Here is a 14,371-nt window from a genome sequence, read left to right as displayed (position 1 = left end):
AAAGTTTCAAAGGAGCCTGAAAGCCCCCTAAAATCTGGCATCACTTCCCATTTTCTCATTCAATATTTAAACTTGCTATGGAAAACACACAATTCTTAGTTTCCTTTAATGCCTTCAGCACACTATTGGTTATGACTCTCTTGGTTACAGAACCAATCTGAATCACCTCAAGAAAAAGTCGGGGAGGACCAAGGAATCTATTCAAAGGACCTCAACCCAGGAAGAAATCACCTAGTTAAAGGAAGGGGCCCAGAATAGCACTGTCTCCTTTTTAAATGCCATCTAAAGAAACTCCAGTATATGTGCTCAAAGATATTTTTACATTGCAGAATTATTCATTATAGCGAAAATTTGGAGATAAATTACATGTTTATAAGAATGGGTAAGTTATGATAAATCACTGATTTCTACTCCAGAAACCAATATTGCATTGTATGTTAACTAAATTTTTAAATGGATAAATTAGATCAACATGTGAATGGATAAATGGCATATTATTTAATATAGTGGACTGCTGTATAACAATTAAACCAAACCTACATGTGTCTGAATAACTCAAAAGTGTAGCATTGGGTTGGAAGCAAAAACAAGTTGTAGAATAACATGCTTAATATCATATAGTTTGTACCATTTTAAAACATGCAAAATTATGTTGTGCAAATACTTACAGCGAAAGAATAAAAACACACTGGGAATCATACCCCCAAATTTAAATTTGTTTTACCCCTAGTGAGGAGAGAAGAGAAAGAAAATAAAGAGGAGTTCACAGGGAGTTCTAGTTATATTGGTCCTAGATGACTTCTTTAAAATAAATCTGAGTTCAATATGGCAAAACCTTAAGATGTGGCCAAGTTAAGTGGTGGATTTGTGGGCGTTTGTTGTATCATGCTATATTTTTCTGTTTTGAAAATGTTTCATAAATTTAAAAATTAGGAAATGTAAAGGGCACTAAAAACTCCATTAGCAGTGGCCTAGACCACCCCCTGAGCATAATTAACAGGAGCTCAAAGGGAAGAACTCATCATCACAAATCAGAAACCCCATTATAAGGCTCCTTTTCAGGAGCTTTCCTCTTGTTTCAGAGGAAACAAGACCCTCTCTCAGAGGTGGATTTCTGACAAGAGTACAGGGAGAGGGAGAAGGGAGATTTATCAAAGAAAGGAGAACAGAAGAGAGAAAGAAAATAGTATCTCTATGGCATTTTAAAAGATGAAAAAACAACACACAAACACCCAGGTAAGAACTCCCTCAGTAAGAGGAAACAAGATAGTAAACGAAGAAAAGGTCCTATTAAGTTTATAGTTCCTACCTGGCTCTGGCTTCTTCCCAATTAGGCTAGATAATTGCAAAAGATTCACCCAGCTCTATTACTCTCTGAGTCTCAGGGCAAGGAAGATTCCTGAGTTTTTCTTATTTCTGAGTGTTTTTATTATCAAGTAATTCCATTATTAAAGAGAAATTTCTGGGGGCGCCTGGGTGGCTTAGTCAGTTGGGCATCAGACTCTTGGTTTTAGCTAAGGCCCTGATCTCAGGGTCCTGAGATTGAGCCCTGCATTGAGCTCCCTGCTCAGCAGGGAGTCAGCTTGAAGATTCTCTCCCTCTGCCCCTCCCCTCCCCCACACAGCTTGTGTGCACGTTGTGTTTTCTCTCTCTCTCTCAATCAAATAAATCTTTTTAAAAAGAGAGAAATTTCTGGTGTCTTGGGAATTAGAAAAATGGAATTTAAGCTTATTTGTAGTATAATTTACCTCTAATCCATCCCTAACGATGGTAAGAATGGGAAAACAGAAAACGGACTTTATTTCCTCATTTTAAACCTGTCCTTAAAAGTGTCCAAGTATTCTATTATAGTAACATCAAGAAATCAAGGTAAAAATTAAATCCACATTTTGACCATTTGTATAAGTCATATGTTCTAACTTCTGTCCATATAGGATTTTGTTATATGCCTAAAATTTTCTTTAAAAATGACACAAAAATTGCAAAATAAACAACAGTGGCAATAACAATCTCCTTGCCTTCAATGTCAAGGCTCTGAAAACTGTCAACTCCTAGCATATTCATTAACGCCTATCTTTTCTAAAATATGCAAGTCAACGTATCAAGAAAATTAACTTCCAAAAAGTTTTTTGAAAAAAATTCTGAAGATTTTGCAGAATACTCAATTTTTTCATGGACAGTTCTGGATAACCAAGGAACATGATGGCATATGCTATAAAATGAAGTACTAATGAATGAAGACAAGTTCAATTAGGGATTGGTGTACTTTCAAGAAGAACTTGTGCAATGCAAAACCAAAGTTCCAGTGTTGCAAATAAAGGAAAGGCAGGATGCGACATTTCATTTGCAGTAACATGTCCTATTGAAAAGAAATGAAGCCTGTATGATTTATAAATCAATTGCATTATATTGCCTGATACATTTAGTCTCAATTGCCACTCCTAAGAACATCGACAGTGCAAAATACCTCCAATCCATAAAAGATTGAGACAACCAGCAACTAAGAACACTGTAAGATTTTCCCTTTCATGTTATATTAGCCTCATAATCTGACTGAAAAGTCAAATTGTATCACCATGATTCCAAAGCCTGCTGTTCTATGTTTTTTAAAAATTCATTCCATCTAGCCAAAGAGTGTTTCTAAAGTTCTATATGCCAGTGTACTTGGAACACATTAATTCCATTAGCAGGCTATTTCAGGAAATAGTGAGCATATTTCTTGGAAACAAATACATGTGGTTAAAAAACAGCCTCAAAAAAAAAAAAGTAGGTGAAAAACTGAAAACAAAGATGATTTTTAAATGCAATTAGAACTTTTTCCCATCACATATCAAAGGTGTCATAACTGCTTCTTGACTGAGAAGTTGGTGTTTTGGATTTGGGTCTTTAAACCAAAAAACCTATCTTGAGATGGCACTCTAAGGAGTCTATCTGCCTCTTAATCATAGGCAACTGCTAAATGAAGTGTATCTCTTTTCTCTGTTACATTACTATTGGCAACCAGATCCTCAGTAAGTGCCCAGAAATGTTTCCATGGTTACAAAAAGCATTCAGCATCCCTCTTGTTTTGGGCCAATTTAGCTTAAAATCTATTGTGGAGAAAAAAATATGGCACATTAAGGAACATAAAATCAAGATACAACGTTATGAAAAGAATTCAAGGTTAAATGGGAAAAGCAGGCTTGACAAGGCTTTTTAAAAAATGCATATAAATCACTGATTAAAATGCCTCCTTTTCCTAGTGTATCTCCAAATACATCTCTTTAATAGACTGCAAAGCAGCCACGTACTGCAGCTGCTGTGATCCGTTAGTATAAAAGAAAAACTGAGCACATGATAATTTAAGACTGCTACCAAGCAGGTAGGATCCCCCCAAAACAAGTGTTTAATAGTCATACAGCTAAGAATCCAGTCCCTTATCCTGGTTTCATAGGGTGCTCAGGCTAGGTAAATATTTTGAGATAAGAGGAATAAGAGCTTTTGTTCATTGGTTATGAGGCATTGGAAGTAAATTAGTGGGCTATATCACATCAGGAAGAAAGACAAAGATGGAAGCTCCCTAGAGGCAACTTAGTGAAGCTCCCCCACCTATAAAGTCATGAATGAATTAGGCCAAGGAGACTGTCTCATTCTAGATCTCTGCTGCATCCCCATTCCCACTGCCACCAACAGCCAGGACATTAAAAACATTTGTACATCTTCTGGAATATATTAAACAAATGGTATAAGCTTTTCAATAATCTGAAGGAGAGGCCCATGGCTTATACTTGTGTATACTTATCCATTCCCTATAGTGCTTTGTACATGGTAGACAGTCAATAAACATTTGATTAAGTGAGAACAGCCATCATACAAAACCTCTCATTTTAGAGAAATGTTTCTCCCCATATCAATCTATAGATACACGTCTCCCTTTACCATTTTCTGCTTTTATTTTCACTGTGAAATGGAGAGAAGTGGATGAGATTTAGTCATAATGCTGTTAAGGACTAATTTAAAGACTTACACTTCCAGGAAGATAGAATAGCTGTACTTTTCCCTATTCTTCCCCTAAGTACAACCAAAAATCCTATATGAAACAAAGGTAAGCAGACCAAAAGGTACAGAGAAGATGGCAGACTTACCAGGAACCATGAAATTCAAGGAACAACATGGTGGTGAGTTTCCTGGGTTCTTTTGCCACACATATCCCAGAGTGAAGCTGAAGAAATTGGCAACCCAGAAATTACAACAAGCACAGACAAGAAAGGCCCCAAGAAAAGCCTACTCCCTTTATGCAAAGGACCAGGGAAGGGGCAGTCTAGCAAAACAGAAAACTCTTAGACAATAAATGTTCTACTCTAGACAAACAGCACAGAAAAAACTGTTTCCTACCCTCATCCATGCCAGCAAAGTCCAAATGGGGAGCCTAGACTTCCATCCTCACCAAGATGTAATGAGGCACCCCAAGACCCCCACCAGAGAGTGCCAGAGAAGGCAAAGGAGGGATCCAGGACTTTCATTTTTGATAGCCAATAATGAGCATCCTCCACCTCTGCAGTATCAGAATAGGCCACGTGAGGAGCCAGGACCCCGACCTGAAAGTATTGAGGCTTTTGTGCCCCTCCCAACTTGGGTGGTATCAGAGGAGCTCTAGTGGAGACAGAACTTTCACCATCACCTAACAGTAAAAAGGCTACCCTCAACTCAGTGTTAGTGGAAATCACATGGGAAGATAGAACTCCCATCCCAACCCAACATTAATGAGGACCACCCCTTCAAGAGTGAAGGAGGCCAAGAGAGAAACCTAGACTTCTGCCTCCATTGTAATAAGCCAATGCACTATTGCTCTGTCAGAGTCCTGTCAAAGACTCTCTGAGATGCCTTTTTGATGACATTATTTTGTCATGAAAATAATGACAACATTTCTCTCTATATATTCATATTGTTTTAGACACCATTTCTTCTTATAAGTTACTACAATAGCTCCCTAACATACATTCTTTCTCCCACATTAGCCTCCAAACTGATGCTAGAGTTATCCTAAAACAAGACTCCACTGGTGTCACTCGTGATTATGATATTTTTGAGATTCCAACTACTTACAAAATAAAAGCTAAGTCTTTAACACAGAAAAACAAAGACCTTCCCAACTACAACCTAAGATCTAGCCTCATTTTCCATCCCTGAAAATGTCGGACTTGTCCACATGTCTGTGTTCATGCCATTTCCTCCAAAAGAAATGTCTTTCTCCCTCCATTCACCATTAAATTCTGACTCATGCTCAGAGTTTGCAGTCCTACATCATCTGCTTTGTGGAACCTTTTTGGATCACCTCTGGCAAAATCATCTCAAGAGTTACCGTGTACTTAACTGTTCTAACTTTATATAAACATTTTTGTAGGACTTATTACATACAGCTATCTTTTAGGAATTAAGGCACTCATTACAAAAAACCAATATGTTCTTTGTACATTTATCTTCCAGCCCAAACATGCTACCCAATTAATAAGAATGTCCAATTCAATTTTAAAGTACAGTGTTAAGTGTGAAAGATCTAAGTCCCGGCTTCGAGTTAGGATGTAGAACATTGGAAATAATGCTCCCACTCTTTAAACAACAACAACAATAAAATTTAGGTATTTTGTAAAATGACACATTCTCTTAAACTCATCAGAGAGCTGAGATCATAATGCAACCAACAAATCCAAAAGCTAAAAAAAGAAAACTTCTTTCAAGGGATAAAGACTTCAAGCATTTTCTTGCTAAAGGCGGTTGTTGGATTTTTACATAAGACGGTCAGAAGAATTAAGTTAATATTTTCAAGAAATTTCTAAAGGCCAAGTGTGGACCAGCAGAAGAGTACAAAACCCAAAGGAGTCACAAATCCAAAGAAAATTGAAGCCCATTTAGAAGCTCTTCTCCACAAAACTCACCTAGTACTCACAAGAAAGACTGAGGGCGTGGCAGGGCAAGAATGAAGAAAGTTTCTCTCATTGTATAGTCTGGAAGAGGAGAAGAGCAGATGCCATAGGAAAGGTAAGAAGTCTCACTAAGATTCCTCTATTATATTCCCACTATGGAACAAAAGCTTTAAGCCACTTAGGGAAGGGCAGCAGATTTTGTCACCTCCCAGACTACAGTTAAAGACATTGAGTGAATAAAACAAAATAAAAACTTCCACCTCTGGGGAAGGGGCAGAAAGAATCTTGGGGTCATACCATTGGGGGAGGGCAGGATTACTGAGAAGACCCTAACCCTAAGACATAGGGACATAAGACCTGCCTAAAACAGGCTGCTCCCTAACAGCACAAAACAGAAACTTACAACACAACCACACCACATTAGCAAACACCAAGTAATAGATACAGAGCAGGTTCCTTCTGGGAAAGGGACAAAGCCTAAAAAGAGAGACCCTTTCTGAGGCACAGACAAAAAGAGGAGACTCAAAGTTGAAGATGGAGAAGATTTTGACAAAACTCTGTAGAAAACAAGCCCCTATCCCAAACACAATGTAATAATAGAAAATTTTGAAGCTTATACAGCTCTGAGATTAACCAACAGCAAAGCCCAAACCCAGATCAAATTCTGATTAAATTGACTCAATTTTCTCCCAGCTTTAGAAAAGGCTAACCTATTTCCAGACAGAAATACTATTTACATTCCCTACCTATGATGTTTGATTTTGAATCAAAAATTACAAGACAAGCAACAAAAACAGAAAGGAAAAATACACTGTCAATAGACAAAGCAACCAAAAAAGCCAAACTCAGAGATGACTCAGATGTTGGAACTATCAGACAGGAAATTTAAAATAACTATAATTGGGCGCATGGGTGGCTCAGTTGGTTAAACGACTGCCTTCGGCTCACGTCATGATTCTGGAGTCCCACGGATCATGTCCCGCCTGACTCCCTGCTCAGTGGGGAACTTGCTTCTCCCTCTGACCTTCCCCCTACCTCGTGCTATCTCTTTCTCATTCTCTCTCTCAAATAAATAAATAAAATCTTTTAAAAAAAACTATAATTAATATTTTAAAAGCCATAATAAGAAAAGGGGGAAACATGCATAAACTCATACAGAATTTCAGCAAAGAAGCCTGAAATTATTTTTTAAAAGTCAAATCAAAATGCTAGAAATAAAAAATATGGTAACAGAGATGAAGAATGCTTTCAGTGGACTTATCATCAGAACTGATACAAAGAAAATAATAGTAAACTTGAAGAATATATGACATTAGATTGTGCTACCTATACTGAAATACAAAAAGGTAAAAAATAGTGAAGGAAAAAGAGCTATGGGATGATATCAAATGGTCTAATATTTGTATAACTAGAATACTAAAGAGATGAGCAAAATAGAATGTATTAGAAGCAATATTTGAAGAGATGATAGCCAAGAATTTTCCAGAAGTAATGAAACTCACTAAACCACAGACACAAAAAGGTCAGAGAACACCAAGAAAAATGAATACCAGAACACACACACACAGATGCATGCGTGCGTGCACGCGCGCGCACACACACACACACACACACACACACACACACACACCCCTAATCCAGCTGCTGGAAACCACAGATAAACACAAAATCTTGAAGGTATCCAGTAGAAAAAAGACACATTACACACAGAGGAACAAAAGAATTATAGCATACTTCTCATATGAAAACTATGCAAGCCATAAGACAGTGAAATGGCAACCTTAAAGTGCTGGGAAAAAAATAAGTGTCAACTCAGAATTCCATACCTTGCTGAAATAGATTCAAAAATAAATATTTTTCAGACAAACAACTAAGATAATTCAGTAGCAGCATATATACACAAGCTAAAGAGCTTCAAACAGCATAAATGAGGTAAATATAAAATTCCTTTTTCCTTATTTTAATTATTTAGAGAGACAACCAACCATCTAAAGCAAAACAGCATCAATGTATTGAGACTTACTGCATGTATAAAAGTAAAATATATCACAATAAAACAAAGGACATGAAGGAGGAATTGGGAATACACTGTTGTAGCATCACCAAACTATGCGTAAAGCAGTAAAATATTATTTCAAGACAGACTGCAATTAAGGATATATATCATAAATCCTAGGATGACCACTAAACATTTTTAAAAAGAGATATAAATTTTTTTAATTTAAAAAAAGAGATATAAATAATGAGCCCAGAGTAAAAGTGAAATGGAATCTTAAAAATATTCAACTCAAAAGAAGACATGAAAAAAATAGGATAAAAGAGACAAAGAATAGATGAAACAGATAAGAAATAATCTAATAAGATGACAGATTTTAGTTCAACAATACCAATAATTACATTAAATATAAAGTTAAGATCAATTAACAGTGAAAATTTGTCAGATTGGATTTTAAAAAAATAAGACCCAATTTTATGCCATGTACAAGAATCCCACTACAAATATAAAGACAAATTTAAAATTAATGAATAGGGGCACCTTGGTGGCTCAGTCAGTTAAGCATTTGTCTTCAGCTCAGGTCATAATCTTGAGGTCCTGGGATGGAGCCCCATGTCAGACTCCCTGCTCAGAGGGAAGTCTGCTTCCTCCCTCTCCCTTTGCCCCTCCCCCACCACTTGTGCTCTCTCTCTCTCAAATAAATATTTTTAAATGTTTTTAAAAATAAAGTTAATGAATAGAAAAGAATATACCATGCCAACGCTAATCAAAAGAAAGCTGGAGGAGCCATATCAATATCAAAATAGACTTTAGGGATAAAAAAGGTATATAACATAATAAGCAAGAGGTCAATTCATCAAGGAAACACATATTTCTAAAATGTGTATGGAATTAACAACAGGGCTTCAAACTACATGAAGCAAAAACCAATAGAACTGGAAAAGAGAAATAAATCCACAAGAACAATTAGAGACTGCAATACTTTTCTCTTAGTAATCAACAGAACAAAATCAGTTGGCAAAATTAGTAGATAAAATAAGTATATAAAAAATCTGAAAAAAACAGCCTCAAAAAACTTGAAGTAATTTGTAAAACACTGTGCTCAACAACAGCAAAATACAGTCTTTTTCAAGTACACAGGAAATATCCAACAAGTCAGAACATATTCAGAGTGATAAAACAAAACAATTAATTTTAAAAAACCAAAATCATATAAAATATGTGCTTAGACCATAACTGGATTAAACCAGAAATTGGTTACAGAAAGTTACCTAAAATATTCCTAATATATGGAACATAACTAACATACTTTTAAATAAACCATGCATCAAAGAGGAAGTCAAAGGGAAACTAGATGTTTTTAATAGAATGACAACATATTAATAATTTTTGGTTGCAGATAAAAGTTAATGGTATTTTTATATACTAACAAGCAGCAGTTTCAAATTGAAAGTTATAAAAGTTCTATTTACAATAGAATCCAAAAAAAGGAAATACTTAGGTATAAATCTAACAAAATATGTATGAAACTTTTATGCTGGAAACTACAAAACAAAACACATAGACAAAAATCCAAGCACTAAATAAAGCAATATACCATATTCATGAATTGAAAAACAAAAGTTATTAACATGTCATTTTTTTAAATTTTTATTAACATATAATGTATTATTTGTTTCAGGGGTACAGGTCTGTGATTCATCAGTCTTGCACAATTCACAGCACTCACCATAGCACATACCCTCCCCAATATGCATCACCCAGCCACCCCATCCCTCCCAACCCCCTCCACTCTAGCAACCCTCAGTTTGTTTTCTGAGATTAAGAGTCTCTTATGGTTTGTCTCCCTCTCTGGTTTTGTCTTGTTTCATTTTTCTCTCCCTTCCCTTATGATCCTCTGTCTTGTTTCCAAATTGATCTATGGATTCAACATAATTCCAATCAAATTCCCAGCATAATTTTTTAATCAAAAGCTTACTCTAAAAATTATATGGAAAAGCAAATAAACTAGAATAGTCAAACAATTTTTTAATAATAAAGTTGAAGGGCTCACACTACCTGATTTCAAGACCTATTATACAGCTATAGGAATCAAGACAGTGTGATACTGGAGAAAGAATACAAATATAGATTAATGGGAAAATAGAGAGTCTAGCACTAGACACACATATATAGATAATATATTTCTGACAAAGATACCAAAGCACATAATGAAGAAAGGGTAGTCATTTCTACAAATGAGGCAAGAATGATTAAACATCTATACTGAGCGTGGGAGGGAAACACCTCCATCCATACCTTATATCATATAAAAAATTACCTCAAAATGGATCAAAATGGATATCCCTAAATGTAAAACCCAAAACTCTAAAATTTCTAGAATAAAACACAAAAAAATCTTTGTGACCCCAGGCTACATGAATATTTCTTAGAGATGATAACGAAAGCAGAATTCATTTTAAAAAAAATTGATGAGTTGGGTCTCATGTAATTAAGAATCCCTGTGTTTTGAGGGACACTGTTAAAAGAATAAAAAGTCAAGCCACAAAACTGGCAGAAAATATTTGTAAATCATAGACCAATAGAAAAGACCACAGAAAAGTAACTCATACTCAGAATATAAACATAACTTTCAAATCTCAAAATTAAAAAAGCAATTCAATAAAAGTGGACAAAAGATTTGAAGATTTTACTAAAGAAGCTACACAGATGATAGATAACTACATGAAAAGATGCTCAATGCCATTAGTTATTAGGGAAATGCAAATTAAAATCAAAATGATATGTTAAAAACCTAGGAAAGGCCTGATACTTTATCTTACTTGCACAGCAACAAGTTAGCCTGCTACTGTTTTATGGTTGTTGGCGAAAGAGGCAAGACTTCTGGTCAGAGACAAAGGACAGTTTATGCCAGCACAACATACAACATGAACACCACATTCACGTCAGTCCCCCACTGTCCAAGTACTATAGAGGTGATGCAGAGACAGGTGCAGATAGATGCTGTGCATGCAGTGGGTTTATGTCACAGCCAAGGAACACCAAGCTTGCAAAATCTCTACCATTTGCAAGCAAATCTGCCTAAGCTTCACCCTGAAGAGAGACATTATCTTTATTAGACTGAGTAGCAAACAAATCTCTCTACTCTGAAGAGAGACACTATATCTTCCAAGGTTCTTTGTCATACAAACATTCTTGAAAAGATAGTCCAAAATAAAAGGCTGTTTGTGGCTTTGCTCATAGGACATGCTAAAATGCAGAAGACCAATGGAGAGTTATCTCCCAACGTGAGCTATCACTATACATGTATGAGAATGGCTAAAAAAAATTTTTTTTTGATAATAACATTACTGCAAAGTGCTGGTGAGGATATGAGTGACTAGAAATCTCATACATTACTTTGGGGAATGCAAAATGGTACTTCAGAAAACAGTAGAATTTTTTTTATAAAATTGAACCTATACCTCCCATATGACCCAACAACCCCACTCATAGGTATTTACCTAGTTGAAGTGAAAACTGATATTTGCACCGAAGCCTGTTTTGCAAATGTTTATAGCAGCTTTATTTACATTGCTAAAAACTGGAAACAACCCAAATATTCCTCAGCTGATGAATGGATCAACAAACTATGGTGCATTCATACAATGGAATACTACTCAGCAATTAAAAAAAAAAAACAGTGAACTACTGAAACACACAGCAACATGGATGGATCTTAAATGCATTACTGTAAGTGCATTATAAAAGAAGTCAGACTCAAAAGGCTACCATCTGCATATTTCCATTTATATAGCATTCTGGAAAAGACAAAATGATAGAGAGAAAATATACCAGCAATTGCCAGGAGCTGGAGATAGAGAAGAGAAATGAGTACAAAGGGAATTGGGGGAATTTTTTGAGGTGATGGAACTGTTTATACCTTGATTATGGCAGTGGTTACAAGACTGTGTGTTAAAACTCACAGAACTGTATGCTAACGAGAATGAATTTTACCATATGTAAATTATACCTTAAAAAGGGGGAGGAAAAAAAGAGAAAGAATATGTATAAACTCTAGAATCAGACTCCCTGAGCTGTGCCTCTTTCTAAATATGGATCTTGCATATATTCTCAAACATTCTAAGCATCAGTCTTCTCAACTGTGAAGTGAGAAGAATAATAGTATCTGCCTCTTAGAGTTGTTAGCTTTCTTTGTTGCTGTTCTATCATTAATTATTATTTGGTGTCCTGTTATATACCTAACATTGTGCTTTATGTTAAGGATACAAAAATTAATCTATGGTGTGGCCCCTGCCTTCCAAGAGGCTACAATCTAGTGAATAAACATCCCCGAATAAACAAATGAACACAATTGTTTTACTGCCATTAGATTATTACAATTAAAAAAATTTTAAAAACCCAATGTTAAGCAACTATTAAATCAAATTCATGTTAATAATTTTAAATGTAGTTCAACCTTAGCAAGACTTTTTTAAATAGTAATAGAAATTTCAAGTCAAATCTAAGAAATCCTATTGGTTGCCCAGATATTTCTAGAAATATCTTCACAGATAATTTTTAAAGACTTGAAATTGCATTTATTTATAGGCTTATCAGATTCAGAAAGAATATCAGCCTACTCTGTTTTTACCAATTTATTTTAGTATTTCAACATTAATTTAAATGAGTATCAAAAAAGTACTATAAAAAGAAAATGAAATCATGCTTCCTCATTTTCTAAGGCTTCATGTATCTGGATAAAATGTTTCCCTAAAAAGATAAAGCTAAGAGGAATCACTGAAAATGGATGAAGATGCTGTGAAGTATTCCGGAAAATTCTGCTCCCTCCAAAAAGAAAAGAATTAATGACCTCACCTTTATGTCACATAAAAGATCCAATAATCTTGGTGAGAGATGCATTACAACCACATGTCACATACCCACACCCAAGACCTTTCTTGGCATATCAGCCACCTTTGTCCCCTCAACCAAGTGGAATGTCCTTAGTTCAGGCTTGAGCATTAGAATCCTGAAAAATTCATGCCAGAACATACTACAGCTACTTTTACAGAGCTAATTACATTTCACTATATTCAAGGTATCTGACAGGATAAAGCTCTAAAGACAGTTTGTTTTAAATGTGTCCTTTCCACTCAAGGCTTAAAGAAAATCAAGCTATTCTTATTTCAAAGATTTCCTATCTACTGTCATCTCATATCACGTCTCAGTGAAACACTGTGAAAAGTGTTCTTGGAGTGTTATCAACTAAAAATTTTGCAACAAGTATGGCTTTTTGCACAGGATTTCACACTGAATAATATAGTAACATCTAGAGATTCCTAACCTAGTGAAAAAAAAGAAAACATTTTAAAAGATATTTTAAAAAGCATGACATATGCACAAGGGCTTCTCAAACAGAACCTGCAGACGTGTTTTCACCATTTTACTTGCTCTGAACAATTGTTCTGAAATATGGACCCCACAAATACGGATCTCCCAAAGTTTTATATGTTGAAAATATTCCTGAGGAGTACATCTCTCAATAAGAAGCCACCATGTGGAAAGGTATAAGGAGAGGAAAAAATAAACTTCATATGATAACTAAAGTCAAAAAAATATAATTAGTAGAAATGTCCCTTGGAAGAACCCAGAGAAAATGATCACTGGCTACCTTACCTTGCTTTTTTCCATTAACATTTTCTAAAATACCAGAGAGCTGGCTGTCAAAGCTGTGTTGAAGGTCACTCCTTTGTTTTTCAAGGTGGTATTCTTCCTCAGCAATAGAAGAAAGCACATGTGGTGGCTTTTGGTCATCAAGGGTCTGATTGGGCCACTGGGACATTATGGAACATGAGTCCTTTGCATGTTGGCTAAGTCTGGGGCTCGAACTTTGGGCAGAGTCCTGCAAATCCCTATTACGATAGGAGAAATGATCCACTTCAAGAAACAAGGGATTTGCATCCTCTTGACGCCAATCATTGCCTTGTTCTTCATCTTCAAAGTAAGTTTCCTGAATCTGAGTATCATCTAAGTCCTGGTCTAGCTTTTCACTCAATTTAGAGTCTTGTTTGCTTAAGTTAACCAGCGAAGCAGATAGCGTATCTCCTGCTTGCTGGAGAGCTTCATAAACCCGAGATATCCAGGAAGATAGAGGCTGGAAGAAGTTCTGAGCATCCTGAGACGCCATGGCCAAAACCATGGCCAGCTATCTGATGTCTACAAGTCCACTTGTTCAGCTCCTTCAGTACTCTGGATTTAATGTGAACTACAGAACAAGCATGATGACAAATTAAATTGAAGGTCTCTTAATGGCTGTGAATAGTTCACTCTCAAAACTTCTCAGCTGAAACAGAGGAAAGAAATACTTACACCTATTACAGTAACAACCTCAGATCCATTATCAGATACCTATAATCAATGTCAAACAACATTCAGGGACAAAAAGAGATCATCATTGAAATCTGAAAGTAGCTAAATAAAAATTACTGTG

General features: G+C 35.7%; 1 protein-coding gene across 1 annotated transcript in view; it reads right to left on the bottom strand.

Annotated features, from left to right (window-relative positions):
* The window catches only part of SYT16 (synaptotagmin 16), a 110,304-nt gene extending 96,224 nt beyond the window's left edge, over positions 1 to 14,080 (bottom strand). The window contains exon 1 of the mRNA XM_025870500.2: positions 13,558 to 14,080. Coding sequence (XP_025726285.1) covers positions 13,558 to 14,080 — 523 coding nt within the window. The remainder of the gene's footprint in view (positions 1 to 13,557) is intronic.
* Between the last annotated feature and the right edge of the window lie 291 nt (positions 14,081 to 14,371).

This window comes from Callorhinus ursinus, unplaced genomic scaffold (assembly GCF_003265705.2).
Source record: "Callorhinus ursinus isolate GAN/ISIS: 27379988/994484 unplaced genomic scaffold, GSC_fseal_2.0 scaffold8, whole genome shotgun sequence".
NCBI lineage: Eukaryota > Metazoa > Chordata > Mammalia > Carnivora > Otariidae > Callorhinus > Callorhinus ursinus.
Note: the sequence above shows the minus strand (reverse complement) of the source record. Positions and strands in the feature narration are given on the sequence as shown.